The sequence below is a fragment of the Muscardinus avellanarius genome (assembly GCF_963383645.1).
Source record: "Muscardinus avellanarius genome assembly, chromosome: 16".
In the NCBI taxonomy this organism is placed as follows: domain Eukaryota; kingdom Metazoa; phylum Chordata; class Mammalia; order Rodentia; family Gliridae; genus Muscardinus; species Muscardinus avellanarius.
The window spans coordinates 69,659,139-69,678,148 of NC_137802.1; the positions used below are offsets into that span (position 1 = coordinate 69,659,139).

Below are 19,010 nucleotides of genomic sequence, written 5' to 3' on the forward strand. Positions count from 1 at the left end.
CGGCACGCGAGGAGATCAGCCCGGGCTAGTGGACCAGCCCCCGCCTGGGCAGGGCCCTGGGTCCCAGCGCCCTGCGCTCACCTGCTTTGGCCAGCATGGAGGCCAGGAGCTTGCACACGATGGACCCCCGCTTCCGCATCTTGCTCTGCTTGCTGTAGGGGAAGTAGGGGATGACCCCAATGATGTTCCGGGCACAGGCGGTCTTCAGTGCGTAAGCCATGATCAGCAACTCCATCACCGCCGTGTTCACATCTCTGCAACAGTTAAAATTGGCGCTTTGGAGTGAATTCCACATTTAACTCCTAGAAAAGGTCTTGACTTTAGCAACATAATTGGGCTAGGGCGAGGAAGCACACACCTCTAATCCCAGTACTTGAGAGGCGGAGACAGGAGGACTGCAGGTTTGAGGACAGTCTTGGCAACTTAGTGAGACCCCCATTTCCAAATAAAAAATAAAACAGGAGCCGGGCGTGGTGGCGCACACTTGTAATCCCAGCACTTGGGAGGCTGAGACCGGAGGATCGTGGTTCAAGGATGCCTCAGCTACTACTTAGCGAGGCCCTCTGCAACTCAATGAGACCCTGATTCAAGATAAAAAATAAAAAAATAGGCCTGGGGGTGTAGCTTGGAGATTGAATGCAGTACCGCAAAAACTAAAAATCAAACAAACAAAACCAGAGCCAGGGGTATAGCCCAAAAATAGAATGCCTCGGGGTCCATGCCCAACACCACAAAACACAAAGGTGCTTATGACCACACCTGTGCAGAACGGCACCTCACGAAGCAACCGTGGCTGCGGCCACTCCAGCTCCACTTTGGCCTGCGGCTGCTCACACACTAGGCAGTGCCCACACGCACCTGGCTGGCATGCTCCGTGTCATGGGTGGCCAGGCTCCCCACACCTGCTGGCATCCCCCAGGGATTCACACTTGGGCTTGGGTGAACACCTCCTGCCCAGCTAGACAGTAAGAAGGGGCCGGCCCTGTCCTCCTGGGGAGTGGGCAGTGGCGAGGGGCCTTTCAAAACCTCCCCAGTCAGTCCCTCCCTGCTGAGACACACAGATGCCTGCAGATTAGACTGCAGAGGAGATAAGGCCCTGAAAGGTAAAGGAAGGCCTGTCTCGGTGGTCATGAACGAACGTGGGCTGCTTCACTCTGCGGAGTCCAGCCCAGAGGGCTCTGCCCGTCTGCAGGCCGCAGCGGGGCCCTTCGGGACGCGCTCCTGTGGGTCCTGCGTGCGGGTTCTCACCTGTCCCAGGACCGTCTCTCCAGGCACCACGCCACCATGTCCTAACCATAAAGGGAACCAGCCTTCAGGTGGCCCTCGAGCTGACAGGCAGGAGAGACGCTGCCCTCAGCACAGCGCCATGGGGCTGCCATCGGCCCCGCACACTGAGCAAGTGTAAGTAGGGGCCTGAGCGGATACTCGAGAGGAGCTTTCAGCTTAAGGGACATCGGGCTGTCTCTTCCCAATCTCTTCCCATTGTGTTTACGCCTCTCTCAAGGCAGAGCTTGGGAATGGGCCACCGCGAGGGCTCCTGCTCTGCGTCAGCGCTTCCTTCGGACCCAGGACTCCCAACCCCACCTCTGTACTCGTATTTGCCATGACTGCTGGATTCTCCGAGAGGACAGGCATGATCAAGGCAGGGCTCCACTCCCATGAGGCACCCTTTTAGACCACAGGAAGGTTCCATTATTTCTAGTTACCTTTTTATTTTCTCCTCTGAAATAACCTGGAGCATTTATCTCCTTCATACTTCCAAATTAATGATGCCCGTGTCTGGCATCAAAGGTCAAAAGACACACAGTCTTAGTATAATCAGGACAAAACAATGATCAGACTCTTTCAGGGTTCTTAGGAATTCACCATACTTGATCAATTTAGTTCAGTCATCCATTCAATAAATATTTAGAAACTTGAGTCAAGCACTGGGTTAGGCAGGAAATAAGACAAGGCAGACCTTACCTCAGGGAAGGCCAGAGGCACCCTGCCACTCCTGCAGTGGTCACTTGTCCCCAGGACCACCCCCAGCCCTCGCAGGGACATGCCCGCTCCGAGAGGTTCACGCTGTACTCTACAGGAGAGGCCTCCCTCCCAACTCGCAGCATGAATCACGCGCCTGGGTGCTGAGCTGGAGGCTGCCCGCATGGTCCAGAGGACGCTGTGCAAGCACCCAGAAGTCCAGACACCACAGGAAAGTCAGGCTCCGCTGAGGGCCGCTGTCAGCTTCAGATTTACACGTCCCGAGCTCCCGCTTGTGTGGCGCTGTGGGGTCTACAAAAGCCCAGCTGCATGGGGCCTCCACACCAGGCTCCAGGATCAAGTAACAGCCAGAGCTGAAGTTAATTCAGTGGCCGTCCGAGCTGTAGGTTTTTAGCTGGCTTTGTCAGGGCATTATAACATGCACCTGCGATGTTGGGAGCATTGTCAGTCATCTGCTCTGAGGTCACCTCTGGCCGGCTCGAGGGGGGGCACAAACTGCCCCCCCAAAGTGGGAACTGTTTGCAGGCAGACAAGTTTCCAAATGGGACCGATAACCAGGGACTCTGACCGTAAGCAAAGACCCCAACAGTTTCCTTGTTTACCCTTTCCTTCCCCAATTCTCCGTGACTACCTTGGTGCTAATCCCTGACTTATCCCATGACTGTCTTGCTATTTCCTGTGATTAATAATTTCTTATAATGTTTTGGTTATAACCCTCAGTAAAAGCAAGATGCTGGTAAAAAGACAACAGGAGTGGAGACATCCCTCTCCTCCCCAGCTGCCATGGTGACTCCGTGCTTCTCATCAATCAACATCAACACCGTCCTCTACGCTGCGAGACAGCAGGAGGTTTACAGAGCCCGCCCAAGGCGGGCCCAGAGAGTAGGGGCTTAACGTAACAGGAAAAATAATTTCTTAGGAGTCTTGGTTTCAGGGTAACTTTTCCTTCATTAGTGGCCAATTTCCCAAACAATGGTTTTATTTTCCACTTTTCCTCTTTCTGCTGACTTGTGCCAAGGAATTCCACATCCTCTGGCCCATGGGCTGAGGAAAGCCTCCCCAGCCCCACGCCCCTCCCGGGCAGGGAGAGGACAAAGGGGCCCTTGTCACCCTGGCTTTCTCCATCTGCTGAAGGACACTGGCCACACTGGACACACTGGGCTGGCTGGCAGCCTCGCTTTGTTTACCTGTTCCCTCAGAATGTTCCGAGCACATCCTGGCTAGTCCTCGCAGCCTTTGTATCTACGTAGGACAATCTTAACTATTTTACCAAAGGTTTTTCTTTTCCTGGGATAATCACACCCTAGATTAAACGCAGCCCCAACTGCTCCATCATTTTGGAAGGACAAAAACTAATGTGGAAAAAGGAAACAGATCAGTATATACTTTAATTAAACTGGTCAGGACTGCAAAAGATAGACAACACCATAGATGGAACACAGGTCAGGACTGCCCTCGACTCCGACAATTAGTCATCTGTAGCCAACAAGCTGTAAACGGTTAAGTGGGCATTCTACCCCCAAGTTACATTTCCAGCTCTATTTTAATTTCTTGTTTTGAGACAAGGTCTAAGTTGCAGAGAGTCTTACTATGTTGCTGAGGCTGGCCTTCAACCTGTGATCCTCCCATCTCAGTCTTCCAAGTACTGAGATTGCAGGCATGTGCTACTGAGCCTGGCTGTAAAAGGTACTTTTTTCCTTTTTTTTTTTTCTTTTGGTACTGTGTATAGAACAGGGGCCTTCTACCTCGGGGTACACCCCTAGACCTAGTTTCTTCTTTGGAAACAGGGTCTGACTAGGTTGCTGAGAGCCTCACTGAGTTTCTGAGGCTGGCTTCGAACCTGCGACCCTCCTGGCTCAGCTTCCCAAGTACTGGGATTAAAAGTGTGTGCCACTAAGCCGGGATCGGTAAATGGTATTTTAATGAGTCATCTTACTTTACACTGACCTGCTAGAACTTGTACATAAACATGAAATTAATGCAGGCGCGGTGGTGCACATCCCTAATCCCAGTACTTAGAAAGCGGAGACAGAAGAACTCAGAGCAGCCTCGAGCAGCTTAGCCAGACTCAGCACTCCAGCGAGACCCTGTTTCAAAAACATAAAAAAAGGAGGGGGTCTGGTGGTGTAGCTCAGAGGTAGAATGCCCCTGGGCTCAATACACAGTACCACACATATAAAAATAAAAAAACAAGAAACATGAAATTGCTCAAAAAATATTTTGTAAGCAGGCTAGGGGTATATCATGTACAAGGCCCTGGAGTTCAATCCCCAGCACTAAAAAAAAAAAAAAAAAAAAAAAACCCTCTGTGAGCCAGGTGTGGTGGAGCACACCTGTCATGTTAGTACTTGGTAGGCCGAGACAAGAGGACCGTAGTTTCAAAGGCAACACCCAGCAATTTGTGAGACTCAGCGATTTAGTGAGAGCCCGTTTCAAAATAAAAAAAAGCACAGAATGTAACTCAGAAGTAGACCACTCCGCTGGACGTGGTGGCGCACGCTTGTAATCCCCACGCTTGGGAGGCGGAGACATATTCATTTTACTTAGTTCCGTTTTTCAGTAGATTTGGAATTTCCATGAACAGCGCCACACGATGCAATCATTGGCATAATCACTCACTTAGAACAGCTTCCTGCCACTCCTCCCAACCTAATCCACACTCTTCCAAAAAGCTAGGAGTGATGACGCATGCCTGTAAAGCCAGTATTTGGGAGGCTGGGACAGGAGGATTGAGAGTTCAAGGCCAACTTAGTGCGCTGTTTCAAAATAAAAAATAAAAGCTGGGCGTGGTGGTGCCCGCTTGTAATCCCAGCATTCAGGAGGCTGAGACCTGGAGGATCGCAGTTCGCGGACAGCCTCAGCTACTTAGTGAGGCCCTCCGCAACTCAGTGAGACCCGGTTTCAATAAAGAATAAAAATAGGGCAGAGGCTGTAGCTTGGAGGTAGACTTCCCCTGGGTTCCATTCTCAGACCCGCAAAAAATAAATACTAAATAAATAAAATAAAAAATAAAAAGGGCTGCGTGTAGCTCAGAGGTAGGGCACCCTGGCTTCAATCCCCAATCTCTCTCCCTCTCTCCCTCTCTCCCTCTCCCTCTCTCTCTCTCTCTCACACATACACACAGCCTTCCAAAATGTCAAAGTTTTGGAAGTGAAGGGAGCACTAAGGACTGCTGCAGACTGCAGAAGACCGCACAGCTGCACAGCTGCCTGCCGGCAGAGTTGAGGACTAGCTCCGCACGTTGCTCTCACGCCGGCAGAACAAGAACAGCTCTGCGGATTGGATGGGTGTCACGGCAAGCGTTCCTATTCTGATTCCAATGGCTGTACTGTGGTTACAAAAGAAAGTCATTGTGTGTTACACAATGAACTGCTGGCGTGGTGAGGCACTAAGGTGCCCGCGTACTCTAAGATCCTGGCACCAGGGCGGGGTGCAGCTCAGGGCAGAGTCCCTGTCCCTCACGCGCGATGCCCCGGGCTCCCTCACCGCTGGGAGGGAGGGAAGGAGACAGGCAGGGAGGTAGACGTCCTACACGTTTCCAGTAGGTCTGTGACTGTTTCAAACTAAGAATTTTCCAAAGGTAACTCTTTTATAAAATTTTTGGTGGTACTGGGGTTCCTGGAAACCCTTCTACCTCCGGGCTACACTCCCAGACCTATTTTATACTTTTATTTTCTTAATTTGGAAACAGAGTCTCTTAAGCCAGCGTGGCTGGCTTTGAACCTGCCTGATCCTCCTGTCTCCGCCTCCCAAGCATGGGGATTACAAGCGTGCGTCACCACGCCCGGCAAAGATAACTCTTTATATACTGATATGCCTGCATTTTTAGTGAAGAATTGCTGTACTGTTCTGGTCAGAAAAAAAGTATTTAAAAAAAAAATAATTATCTACCCAGTAGGTAGATATTTACATAGATATATACCAAATCCTAGGGGGTTTAGCTATATTTGTGTATCTACTACTCTATGACCCTGTGGGCACCATCTCCTTCAGCCCCAGCCTTCTCTGTGATACATACCAAGTGCCCTTTCTCCCTTCCCCTGGCCTTGTCTGTCTGTCTGTCTCTCTCTTTCTCTCCCTCTCTCCAGTAGTAAGGACTGAACCCAGGGCCCCACACATGCTAGACGAGGCCTCTTCTACTGAGCTGCATCCTCGCCCCTTTTCATTTTGGGACAGGTCAACTTGAGATCCTCCTGCCTCGGCCTCCTGAATACGCCGGATCACACAGGGGCACCACCACGCACAGCGTCAGTGCCACCCTTAGTACAAAGCTGGCCTCAGGGATCCAAGGTGATCAGGACACGAAAGTCTCGACTGTTCAGACACTGATGGTCCAACCACCCTATCTCCTGCGTGGGCCATGAGATGGGAGACGAGCCCAGGCCAGGATCCCTTCAGAGTTGGCCCTTCAACCCCAGGGGAAGGAGACGGTGCTATGTGCAATAGGGACAGACCAGAACTATTTCTGTGCAAACTAAAATAAAACGCAGGGCTGAGAGAGTGGCTCAGTGGGAGAGCACTCCCTACACACAGGCCCTCGGTCCAGCCCCACCACTGCAAAAATAAACAGACAAAATACCACGAGTGGCTGGGTGCGGTGGTGCGCACCTGTAACCCCAGTACCTGGGAGGCTCGAAGAGGAGGACCAGAGGTTCAAAGACAGCTCCAGCAGCAGTGAAACTCTTAACAACCTAGCAAAACCCTCTTTCAAAATAAAAATGAAAGAGGGCTGGGTGTGGAGCTTGGATGTAGAATGTCCCTGGGTTCCACCCCCAGTGCTGCCAAAATACATAAGTAAAATGCCAGGAAGAGCTATCTCAACACGTGCGAGCCGGGAGCAGTTATGCAGCTCAACTACGACAGTAACAACACGCCTCTGAGCAGTGCTGAGCCGGCAGGCACTGGCCTGGGTCCAGAGCACAAGGAATTAGGATGCTCTGCCCTGGAGGTATCTGAAGCCTAGAAAGATGGCCAAGTAAGCTGCTAGCAGTACAGCGTGACAAACGCTGGAACTCTCGGAAGACTAGAACTGGGCTTGGGAAGCATTGGACATGCATACAGATTTATAATTAAAAAAAAACTTGATTTGCTTACATTAAAAAATTATATCACCGCCGGGCGTGGTGGCGCACGCTTGTAATCCCCGCGCTTGGGAGGCTGAGACAGGAGGATCGCACAGGTTCGGAGCCAGCCTCAGCTACTCAGTGAGGCTCTCAGCAACTTACTGAGATTCTGTTTCCAAATAAAATATAAAATAGGGCTGGGAGTATAGCCCGGAGGTAGAAAGCCTCTGGGTTCCACCCCCAGTACCACCAAAAAAAAAAAAAAAAAAAATTAAAAATTAGAAATTATATCATTAAGGTTTACAGAGAAAAAGGGATATAAAAAGGAGCACTCTTACCTGGGTATTGTCTGTATAATGAAAATATCTTGGCCACGAACAGATTCTTTTATTTCAACTCTCGTTTCTGGAAAATAAACATGCCCTCACGCTTTAGTACCAGCACTTCACGATGCAATAAGTAGATGCCGTTTAAAGGCAGTCAAAGCCGGGCGTGGTGGCGCACGCTTGTAATCCCGTGCTTGGGAGGCTGGGACAGGAGGATCGCACGGGTTCGAAGCCAGCCTCAGCTACTTAGTGAGGCTCTCGGCAACTTAGTGAGACCCTGTTTCCAAATAAATATATAAATTAGGTCTGGGAGTATAGCCCGGAGGTAGAAAAACTCTGGGTTCCACCCCCAGTACCACCAAAAAAATAAAAAATAAAAGTAAAAATAAAGGCAGTCAAGACCAATCTAAACCAACATCACTTGGCGAGACAAAAATTCTTGACAGATTTCAGACTGACACATACACCAAAAACAATTAAAAAAAAAAAAATACTCAGGCTAGCTGGGCCGCCTCTGTCAGGCCCTATGCGGGGGCTCCGGAGTGGAGGACCTGTACTCGGGAGGCTGAGCTAGGGGGATCTCAGGTTCAAGGACAGCCTCAGCACCATGGCCAGACTCTCGGCAACCCAGCAAGACTCTGTTTCAAAACAAAAAATTAAATCGGGCTGGGGGTGTAGTTCAGAGGTAGAATGCCCCTGGGTTCGATCCCCAGTCCCACAAACACACACATTAAAAAGAAAACAGAAAAAAATGAAGGCTGGCCCTGGAGAGGCAACACAACACGCAAAGCCAGCTAACCTTCAGCCCCAGCATGCCAGAGGCAGAGCAGCCATGGTAAAGGACAGAGCGCAACGGCCGGAGGGATGGCCTCAGGCAGGCTCACCGAGAGCTGGTGGGCAGGGAGGAGGGAGGAAGCCGGAGAGGTGCAGGCACCGGCACCGCCTGCGAAGCCGGGCAAGAGGAAAGGGGCAAGGACCCGACCACACAGGACTCTGGATTCTCTGCTGCATGTGAGTGAGAGAAAAAGCAAGCCACTGGAGACAGGAGGATGCAAGGTTGGGGAGGGTTTGGCCGACTTGCTCTACAAAGATGGCGGGCTATGGTGAGATCACTATGGCGGGCAGAGACAGGGGCAGGAGGCCGCCAGGCAGCGTGTGCAGAGGCCTGGGAAGCGATGGACGTCGGGCTGGAGCAAAGGAGCAGCAGTGCGGCGCCAGGAAGCGCGCGGGGATCTGGGGTGCCAGTGATGGAAGCTCAGACCCCCACAGGTGAGCGGGCGCCTCAGGATCCCAAAGGGCCCACGCAGAGGCTAAACAGGCTGAACTCCTACGTGCGGGTGCGTACAGGTTAAAGCACGGGACCTCAGCAAGTTGCAGGCTTCCGAGCATTTCAGATTTCTGGATTAGGACTGTTCAATAAAATCTATGTGAATATTCCCAAACCTGAAAAACTCCAAAATATGGAACACTCCGGGTCCCAGGTTTTTTGGGGCGTTTTTTGATGCTGGGGGTTGAACTCCAGGGCATTCTACCTCCAAGCTATATACCACCCAGCCCTATTTTTTATTCTTTATTTTGAAACAGGGTCTCATTGAGTTGCAAGGGGCCCCACTAAGTAGCTAAGGCCATCTTCGAACCATGATCCTCCTGTTTCAGCCTCCCAAATGCTGGGATTACAAGCGTGCGCCACCACGCCCGGCTTTTATTCTTTATTTCACCACCATGCCTGGCTTTTATTCTTTATTTTGAAACAGGGTCTCATTGTGTTATGGAGGGCCTCACTATTTTATTCCTTATTTTCAAACAGGGTCTCACAAAGTTGCGGAGGGCGTAAGTAGCAAGAGGCTGGCCACAAACCCGCGATCCTCCTGTTTCAGCCTCCCAAGTACTGGGATTACAAGTGTATGCCACCAGGCCTGGCTGAAGAAAGGTTATTTTAAGAAAGAATTTACCTCCATTGGTCTCCTGGTATACAACTGACTTCCCCAATTCAGCTCCAAGACGTCTATAGGGGGGGAAAAAATGCAACAATTACATTTTTTTTGGTACTACGGATGGAACCCAAAGGCATTCTACCTCCATATTATACCCCCAGCTCCCCCCCTTTTTTAATTTTAAAACAGTGCCTCACTAAGTTGCTGAGGTTGGCCTCAACCTAGGCTCCGACTGTGCCATTCTCTCAAGTACTGCCTCACTGTTTTTTGAGTAATAGTTATACTGGAAAAAGCATCCCCAAATACTTGGTGACTAGCAAAGATTCCAAAAACACAAGCCACACATAAATGCTTCGGTCATCAAAAGAACTGATGGAGCCGGGCACCACGGCACACGCCCGGACTCCCAGCTGCTGGGGAGGCCAAGGCAGGAAGACTGAACATTTGAGGCCAGCCCAGGAACTCTGCAAGAGCCTGCCTTAAAACTCAATAAGCCAGGCGTAGTGGCACATGCCTGTAATCCCAGTATTTAGGAGGCTGAGACGGGAGGACTGCAGGTTCAAGACCAGCCTTAGCAACTTAGCAAGACTCTCAAGCAACCTAACGAGACTGCATTTTAATTTTTTTTTTTTTTTTTTTTTTTTTTGTGGCACGAGGGATTGAAACCAGGGGCATTCTACAAACAGGGTCCTGCTAAATTGCTAATAGCCTAAACTGCCGAGGCTGGCTTTGAGCCTGCAATCTCTGCAATCAGCTTCCCAAATCCTGGGATTATAAGTGCGGCACCACCACTCCCAGCAAGAAACCCTGTTCGTTTGGTCTTTTGGTATTGGAGATTGAACCCAGAGGCACTCTACCTTCAAGTTTTACCCTCAGCCCAATTTTATTTCTTATTTTGAAACAGGGTCTATGTTGCAGAGGGCCTCGATCAGTTGCCAAGGCTGACTTTGAACCTGCCAGGGTATACTTCCAAGGTAGCTCCCCACCCTGCCCCAGTTCAATTCCCAGTACTACCAAAAAAAAAAAAAAAAGAAAAAAAATCAAGAAAGAAAGAAAAGAGAAGGCTTGCTTGCTTAACATATGGCCCTGGGTTTGAAATACTATATACATATATGTATACATATGTACTATTGGAAACAATATACAAAAGAGGTAAGTGAAGTTTTTACAAATACTTATTTATAATTTCAAATTTTTCTTGGAACATGGCAGGGAAGACTCCAACATAAAATCAAAAGAGCCGAGCGTGGTTCTACTCGCCTGTAATCCCAGTACTTGGGAGGCTGAGACAGGAAGATTGCTGGTTCGAAGATAAACTCAGCAATGGTGAGGCTCTTATCAACCTAGTAAGACCGCGTTTCAAAACAAAAGCAAAATAGGTCTGGGGGTACAGCCCACAGGCAGAATGCCCCTGGGTTCATCCCCAGCACCCCACACAAAGCAAACACCAGTGCCTAGAGGCGGCCTCCCTCCTGCCTTCAGCGCTCTCTGGCAAGGTCATGTGTGGCGACTCTGACCCAATATAAACAAACACAAGCTTCATATTTAAAGTTAATATTTTAGTTGGCCTCAAAGAGAAAGACAAATAATCAGGGGGTAGAAATAGAAACTAGGTAGTAGATGGCAACAGGATTGTTGTTTTACACTCTTCCAGTCTCACCTAAAAATCCAACTAGAACCAGGCGGAGCTGAAGAATATGGCTACTTTCCCCTTTCTTCTATGTTCCTAACTAGATTTTATTATATATATATATATATATATATATATATATATATATATATATACACACACACACACACACACACACACACATATATAATTTTTTTTTTTGGTGGGTCTGGAGATGGAACCCAGGGGTATTCAACCTCTGAGCTACACCCCCTGCCCTATTTTTTATTCTTTATTTGGAAACAGGGTCTCACTAAGTTGCAGAGGGCCTCAGTAAGTAGCTGAAGCTGGCTGAGAGCCGAGATCCTCTTGTCTCAGCCTCCCAAATGCGTGGATTACAAACGTGCACCACCACACCCGGCTTCCGTCTAGGATTTTAAATATATGTTTATGCAATTATTTACCAGCCCTGAAAATCCATGGAGTAACTCTAATGTAAACTGTTTGAAATATGATAATGAAAGCCAGGCATGGTGAGGCACCCCTGTAATCCCCGCACTTGGGAGGTTGAGCCAGGAGGATCACAGGTCCAAGGCCAGCCTCAATAGAGACCCTGAGTAATGAAACAAGACCCTGTTTCAAAACTAAAAGAAAAAAAAAAGAAAGAAAAGAAATGGACTGGATATGGTGGCACACACTTGAATTCCTCACAGCCAGCCTCAGCTACTTAGTGAGGCTCTCGGCAATTTAGTAAGACGCTGTTTCAAAACAAAGAAGAAGCCGGGCGTGGTGGTGCAAGTTTGTAATCCCCGCGCTTGGGAGGCAGAGACAGGAGGATCGTGCAGGTTCAAAGCCAGCCGCGTGCTGGCTTAGGAGACCCTGTTTCCAAATGAAAATGTAAAAATAGGTCTGAGAGTGTAGCCCGGAGGTAGAAGGGCTTCCAGGAACCCCAGTACCACCAAAAAAAAAAAAAAAAAAAAAAAAAAAAGAAGAAGAAAAATAGGGTTGAGGGTGTAGCTCAGAGGTAGAATGTCCTGAATTCAATCTCCAGTACCGCAATTTTTTTGTGTGTGCTAATTTAAATACTAGTAGCTGAGGCTATCCTGGAACCTGGATCCTTCTGTTTCAGCCTCCTAAGTACTAGGATTACAAGAGTGGGCCACCACGCCTGGCAAAAACAAAAAATTTAAAAAGGGATGGGGGTGTAGCTATGAGGTAGAACACCCTTGAGTTCAATCCCCAGTAATCCCCTACACACACACAAACAAATGATAATGTAGTCGGGTGTGGTGTCCCACATTTGTAATCCCAGTACTTAGGAGGCCGGGACAGGAGGATCACGGTTCCCTGACAGCCTAAGCAATTTAGCGAGGCCCTTTGCAACTCAATGAGACCGTGTTTCAAAATAAATAATAAAAAATAGGGCTGGGGGTACTGTAGCTCGGAGGTACAATGCCCCTGGGTTCCATCCCCAGTACAGAAAAAAAATTTCATTTTATGGCTTTATATTTATTTTGTGTGTGTGGTGGTATCTGGAATTGAATCCAGGGGAGCTCTACTACTGAACTACACATTCAGGCCCTGATATTATTTTGAAATGGGGTCTCACTAAGTCGCCCAGGCTGGCCCCACAATCCTCCTGCCTCAACCTCCCAAACTGCGGGGGATCACTGACATGTGCCACCACGCCGGGCTTGTGTTTTCTATGCCTAGCAGATTTACAGGGGAAAGGGCATCTAAAGCTCTTTCTTTATATTGGGGGCTCCGGGTTTCTCTGAAAGCGCTAACCAGAAAAGAAGCCACTGGCCGAGGGGTATTGATAGAGGGGCCCTGCTCTCCGACACACTTGACCTGCATCACCCCGGTGAGTCCCACGACCCTTTTACTACGATCATTCCCACTTTACGCATGAGATTCAGAGAAATCAAGTCTCTGGCCAGGTGTCACGGAGCTGACGGGCGGCGAGCCCAGGAAAGCATCGCGGAGCTGTCAGGTCCCAGAGACCCCCAGACCCCGGGCCCCCGGCGCGGCCCCCACCCCGCTCCCCTCCCGGGCCTTCCCGCTAGGGACGCGGGAATGGCGTCGGCCGGGGCCAGGGGCGCACGTTCCGACCCGGCCGGCGGCGCTTACTCGGTGATGCGCTTGGCCAGCTCGGTGCAGGCGGCCGTGGAGTTGGCCGAGAAGACCCGGTAGCCGGTGCGGGCGGCGTTCATGGCCGGCGGGGCGGCGGGGCGGGCTCGCGGGGCGCGGAAGGCCGAGCACGCGGACAGCGGGGGCAGCAGCAGCAGCTTCCTGGGCATCGTCCGGCCCCGGCGCCGTTACAGCCGCCCGCGCGGGGCTGGAGCGCGGGGCTGGACGGCGGGGACGCGCGCAGGAGCGGCGCGGCGAGACCCGCCCGGCGCCGTCGGCCTCCAGCTCGGCCCGCAGCGCCCGGCGCCGCGCAGCCGCAGAGCGAGCGCGAGGCCACGCCCCCGGGCGTCGAGAGGCGCCGGCTAGAGCGTCGCCACGGCCGCCATCTCAGGTGAGGGCAGGGCTGCGGGCGACACTGGGGCGCCTGTCCTGCCGACGGGCGCGTCACGGGCTCGTTCTCCCGCTTGCTTTTGCTGCCCCTCGGGGCGCTCTTTAGTTCCCAGGCTCTTGGGCGGTGCATCCCGGCTCGGTAGGGGTCCCATCCGTCTTCAACTTTTTCTGCCAGGATCCAAAATGTCGGCCTCCGTGGACGTGGGCCCTCTAGCTCCGCGCCTCGATGGTAATACCGCCAGCGCCTCCGCAGTGCGTGAGCTCAGCTGGGATTTATTTGAAAAGTGGAGGGCGGGGCTCGTTCCTGCTTGGTGCTAGCGGTACAGAAATGGCCTGAAGCTGCCGGTCTACTCCCCCAGCCTCATGGTTAAGGGTTTCCCAGGCTCTGGCCTGGTAACTGTATGCAAGACCAGGTTCCCTGCACGTGTCAAAGTCTCCAGCGAGTCGGCCCTGACTCCTGACTCAGTCGCAGCGGCCCCCCTTCCTCCCTGTCCACAAGCCTCCATCCCTCCAAGACCCTCAGCATCTCCTGGGCAGCCTCAGTCACTGCAAACCGCCCTGCCCGCTGGGCTGTCACCGTGCGCAGATGCTTGTGTTTTGATTGCCCTTTGTGAACTGATGTGTAGGCAGCTAGTATGTAAACCCTCAGGATGCACCGTCCTGTATTGCTTTCTGCTTTGCATTCCTCGGGAGGATCGCAGGTTCAAGGCCAGCCTCTGCTACTTAGTGAGACCCTGTTTCAAAATATAGGGCTGGGGCCGGGCGTGGTGGCGCACACTTGTAATCCCCTCTCTTGGGAGGCTGAGACAGGAGGATCGCACGGGTTCGAAGCCAGCCTCAGCTACTTAGTGAGGCCCTGTTTCCAAATAAAGTATAAATAGGTCTGGGAGTGTAGCCCAGAGGTAGAAAAGCCCCTAGGTTCCATCTCCAGTACTTAAAAAAAAAAAAAAGGCTGAAGTGTAGTTCGAAGGTTGAATGCCTCTGGGCTCCATCCCTAGTACTGAAAAATAAAAAAATAAAACCAAGGAGGATTATTTCCCTTTACCTGTTCCCTATGCTGTCCCGTAGCACCCCTTAACACACCCCAAGCCAAACCATTCATTTTCTCAATTCTCCCCCACACTGCCCCTCCTCCTCCACTCCAGTGGCTCCCTACACTCACGCGTCCACGTGTTTGTACACACTGAGCGCCTACTGTTTGCCAGGCCCATTTTAGGTGCTTAGGTTGCTTCAGGGGAGAAAAGGCAAAATTTCCTATCTGTGAGGCGCTTTACTGTTTAGCAGGAAGAGAGATTTTAAAAATGTAATAATAATAATAATAATAATAATAATAATAATAATAATAATAATAATAACAACAACAACAACTGAGTAAATCATAAAGGATGGCTGGGCGTGGTGGTCCAGGCCTGTAATCCCAGTACTTGGGAGGCTGAAACAGGAGGATCAGAGGTTCAAGGCCAGTGTGCTCTGGGGGAAAGGGCCACTGGGGGGATTGAACCCAGGAGCATTCTGCCTCTGATCTACGCCCCAGCCATTTTTAAAAATTTTTATCATTTATTTATTTTTGTGGGTCTAGGGATGGAACCCAGGGGCATTCGACCTCCGAGCTACACCCCCTGCCCTAATTTTTATTCTTTTGTTTTGAAACTGGGTCTCACTGAGTTGCAGAGGGCCTCACTAAGTAGCAAGGCTGTCTGCAACTGAACTGAGATCCTCCTGTCTCAGCCTCAAACGTGCGCCACCACGCCCAGCTATTTTATTTTAGTACTAGAGATTGAACCCAGGGACATTCTACCTCTTAGCTACATCCCCAGCCCTTCTCAGCCTCCCAAATACAATTACAAGTGTGCAACATTGCAACAGGTTTAACATGATTTTTTTTTAAACTTATTTATTTTTGGTAATGTGGATTGAGCCCAGAGGTATTCTACCTTTGAGCACCCCCAGCACCTTTTCTTTTTTTTTATTTTGAAACAAGGTCTCCCTAAATTTCTAAGGCTGGTCTTGAACTTGTGATCCTCCTGTCTCAACCTCCCAAGTACTGGTGTTATAGGTGAGCACCCCCATGCTCTAATGTTTTGATACATTTTCTTTCTTTTCTTTTCTTTTGTTCTTTTTGTGGTATTAGGGATTGAACCCAGGGGGTATTCTACCTCCGAGCTACACCCCCACGCCTTTTTTTTTTTTCCTTTTTTAAATATTTTGTTTCAAAACAAAATATTTAAAAATTTAAAAATGCTAAGTTGCTGAGAATCTTACTAAATTGCTGAGGCTGGTCTCCAGTCTGAGATCTTGTTTCAGCCTCCCAAGTTCTGGGATTACAGGGGTGCACCACCGTACCTGTCCTGATACATGTTTAAGTTGATTTTGTGTTGTTGTTGTTGTTGTTTTTTGCAGTACTGGGGATTGAACCCAGAGGCATTCTACCTCCGAGCTACACCCTCAGCCCTATTTTTTATTTGGAAGCAGGGTTCTCACTAAGTCACAGAAGGCCTCACGAGGTGGCTGAGGAGGCTGAGAACCTGCGATCCTCCTGTCTCAGCCTCCCCGGACCTGGGATTACAGGGCGTGGGCCGTCACGCAGACCAACTTGATGTTTTGATTCCTGTTTACATTGTGTAATGTTTGAATCAAATTAAACATTTATCTCTTCAACCATTTATCATTTCTTTGCGGCCAACAATTTTTCAAAATCTCTTTTCAAGCTTGTTGAAACACACAGTATGCTGTGGTTATCAGTAGCCATTCTGTGCGCACAGGAACTTCTTGTTCCTATCTCGCTATCAACCTCTCCCCATTCCTCCCTCCCCACCCTCTCCCCAGCCTTGGTAACCACCAAGATCCTTGTTCACCTCTGCAAGGCCCCGTGTGAGGCCACACGGTCGCAGGTTCTGGGACTGGTATGTCAGTATCTTTGGGAGGGGGGCAGTCTTCAAATAAAAAGGGGCCGAAAAGTGGCTAGAGGACTGCGGTTCACAGCCAGCCTCAGCTACTTAGTGAGGCCCTTTGCAACTCAGTGAGACCCTGTTTCAAAGTAAAGAATAAGAAAATGGGCCTGGGTGTGTCGCTCAGAGGTAGAATGCCCCTGGGTTCCATCCCCAGTACCAAAAAAAAAAAAAGGGAAGAGAAGCCGGGGCCTCTAGTGTGCACTGACAAGCCGTGTCCCTTCTGTCTTCCAGATGCCACTTGCATCCTCCTGTCCCCTTCACCCCTGGGTAAATGTGCCACTAAGGCCACCAGAACTTCCCTAATGGGTGCCATCCGCAGGACCTCCCTCATCTAGGGTCTCTTTCCCTTCCTGATATGCTGATATGCATATTATGGGGCCAAGCGGGGGGGGGGGGGGGGCAGATGTGATCCTATGCTTCCAACCATAATGGTTCAATGAGTTTGGGAAATATTTTTATATTCATTCTGCATACATCAGCCAGAGCGAGCACCGCTTATGTAGGGTCTCACTAAGTTACTGAGGCTGGCCTTGAACTGTGATCCTCCTGTCTCAGCCTCACAAGTACTGATGGAACCCAGGAGCATTGTACCTCCAAGATACACCCCCAGCTCTAGTTTTTATTCTTTTTGTTTTTTCCCCCAATACTGGGGATGGAACCCAGGGGAATTCTACCTCTGAGCTGCACCTCCAGCCCTATTTTTTATTCTTTATTTTGAAACAGGATCTCACTTAATGGCAGAGGGCCTCACTAAGTAGCTGAGGCTGGCCGCTAAACTGCGATCCTCCTGTCTCAGCCTCCCAAATGCTGAGGTTTATTCTTTATTTTATTTATTTTTTATTTTATTTTATTTATTTATTTATTTATTTTTTTTTGGTGGTGGTACTAGGGGTGGAACCCAGAGGCTTTCTACCTTCGGGCTATACTCCCAAACCTTTTTTATATTTTATTTGGAAACAGGGTCTCACTAAGTTGCTGAGAGCCTCACTAAGTAGCTGAGGCTGGCTTCGGACCCATGCGATCCTCCTGTCTCAGCCTCCCAAGCGCGGGGATTACAAGCGTGTGCCACCACGCCCGGCTATTCTTTATTTTAGAAACAGGGTCTCAGTGAGTTGCAGAGGCCCTCACTAAGTAGCTGAGGCTCCTCAAGAACCATGATCCTCCTGTCTCAGCCTCCCAAATGCTGGGATTACACGTGTGCACCACCACTTGTGGCTTCCCAATTACTTTTTTTTTCTTTTTTCAATACTGGGGATGGAAACCAGGGGCGTTCTACTTCTGAGCTACATCCCCAGCCCCGTCTTTTAGTCCTTTTTATGTTTCAAACAGGGTCTCACTGAGTTGCGAAGGGCCTCACTAAGTAATAGCTGAGACCGATTCACAGGTCTGGCCCTGGAGAAAAAAAGAAATATTTTCCTCTGAGATTGTCCCGCAGTCAACACTGAAGACCTGTGTGACCTCAAAGAGGTGGGTTTTTCTCCCTACCAGCAGAGGAGGGAGCAAGTCTATAGCTAGGTGTCCACTACTTGAATTCAGTGTGTATACGGTGTACCTGCAGATAGGACTTAGTGCCCAAGATGGCTCCTTCTTTTAGAGACAAATCAGGGTTCCCACACCCCTTCCTTAGCTTCAATTGGTTTGCTCCAGCAGCTTGTAAACGTAAAGCTCGGAATAAATACTTAATCAGTGCACTTTAAAGGTGTTATAGTTAGATATGGGGTTGTAATCTAAATCTACTGTAATGAATTTACCTGGGCAAAGGGTGTGGCTGGAGGAGGTCCCTGGGGGTGTGGCCTTGGGGATTAAATGGTTCCTCCTCCCCTGGCTGGCTTTCTTGCTTCCGCCCTCCATGATGTAAAGAGCGCAGCCCATGTGCTCTCCCTCTCTCGCTTCTCACCACCTTGCCCTGGGATCCACGGTCCCCAGCCTCACATGGACTGAACCTGAAACCGTAAGAAAATACATCTTTGTCCGGCATGGTTGGTGCAAGCTTGTAATCCCAGTAATTTAGGAGGCTGAGACCGGAGGATTTCAGGTTCAAGGCCAGCCTAAGCAATTTAGCAAAGCCCTCCACAACTTAGTGAGACCCCGTTTCAAAATAAAAAAATAAAATCGGTAGGGTTGGAGGTGTAGCTCATAGATAGAACGCTCCTGGGTTCAACCTCCAGTAACACACACACACACACACACACACACACATACATACACGAAATCTTTTCCCCTCCAAATTATTTGGTCAGTCTTTTAGATTATAGCTGCAAGAATGCTGATGGGAATAAAAGGATACTACAGAGGTTAGGATGAGAGTTAGTCGTGAGGGGTGTGAGGGCAGAGCTTCCCTGTTCTGGCCAGGTATAACTCCTCCAGGTGTGCCTCCTTTAGGAACCTCGGTGTTCAGCTATCAGGAAGGTCCCTATGGCCTGCCATGGGCAGGCATGCTGAGCCAGGAACTACGGTGAGAGTCGGTATGTGTATGGAATCCCAGGCTCCTCCCTGACTATTCCGTAATTTCTCTGATATTCTCCCCTTTGGCATCAACCAAACTGGCTGTGTTCTATCCGGCCCGGCCTTGTCCCCTGCTGCCCCATGGCTTTGGTACATGCCCTTCCTTCTACCTGGAAGCT

At 50.0% G+C, this 19,010-nt stretch overlaps 1 protein-coding gene across 3 annotated transcripts in view; it reads right to left on the reverse strand.

The window, feature by feature from the left end:
- Positions 1 to 13,215, reverse strand: part of PRPSAP1 (phosphoribosyl pyrophosphate synthetase associated protein 1) — a gene marked incomplete at both ends in the record, with an annotated part of 28,636 nt that extends 15,421 nt beyond the window's left edge. Inside the window, 4 exons of one of the 3 annotated variants that reach the window (XM_080712853.1) lie at positions 82 to 254; positions 7,385 to 7,451; positions 9,325 to 9,377; positions 13,046 to 13,215. In XM_080712853.1, coding sequence (XP_080568979.1) covers positions 82 to 254; positions 7,385 to 7,451; positions 9,325 to 9,377; positions 13,046 to 13,215 — 463 coding nt within the window. Of the gene's footprint in view, positions 1 to 81; positions 276 to 7,384; positions 7,452 to 9,324; positions 9,378 to 13,045 lie in introns of those variants that run through there. The other 2 variants (XM_080712852.1, XM_080712854.1) reach the window with 2 other exon arrangements.
- Positions 13,216 to 19,010: the final 5,795 nt, after the last annotated feature.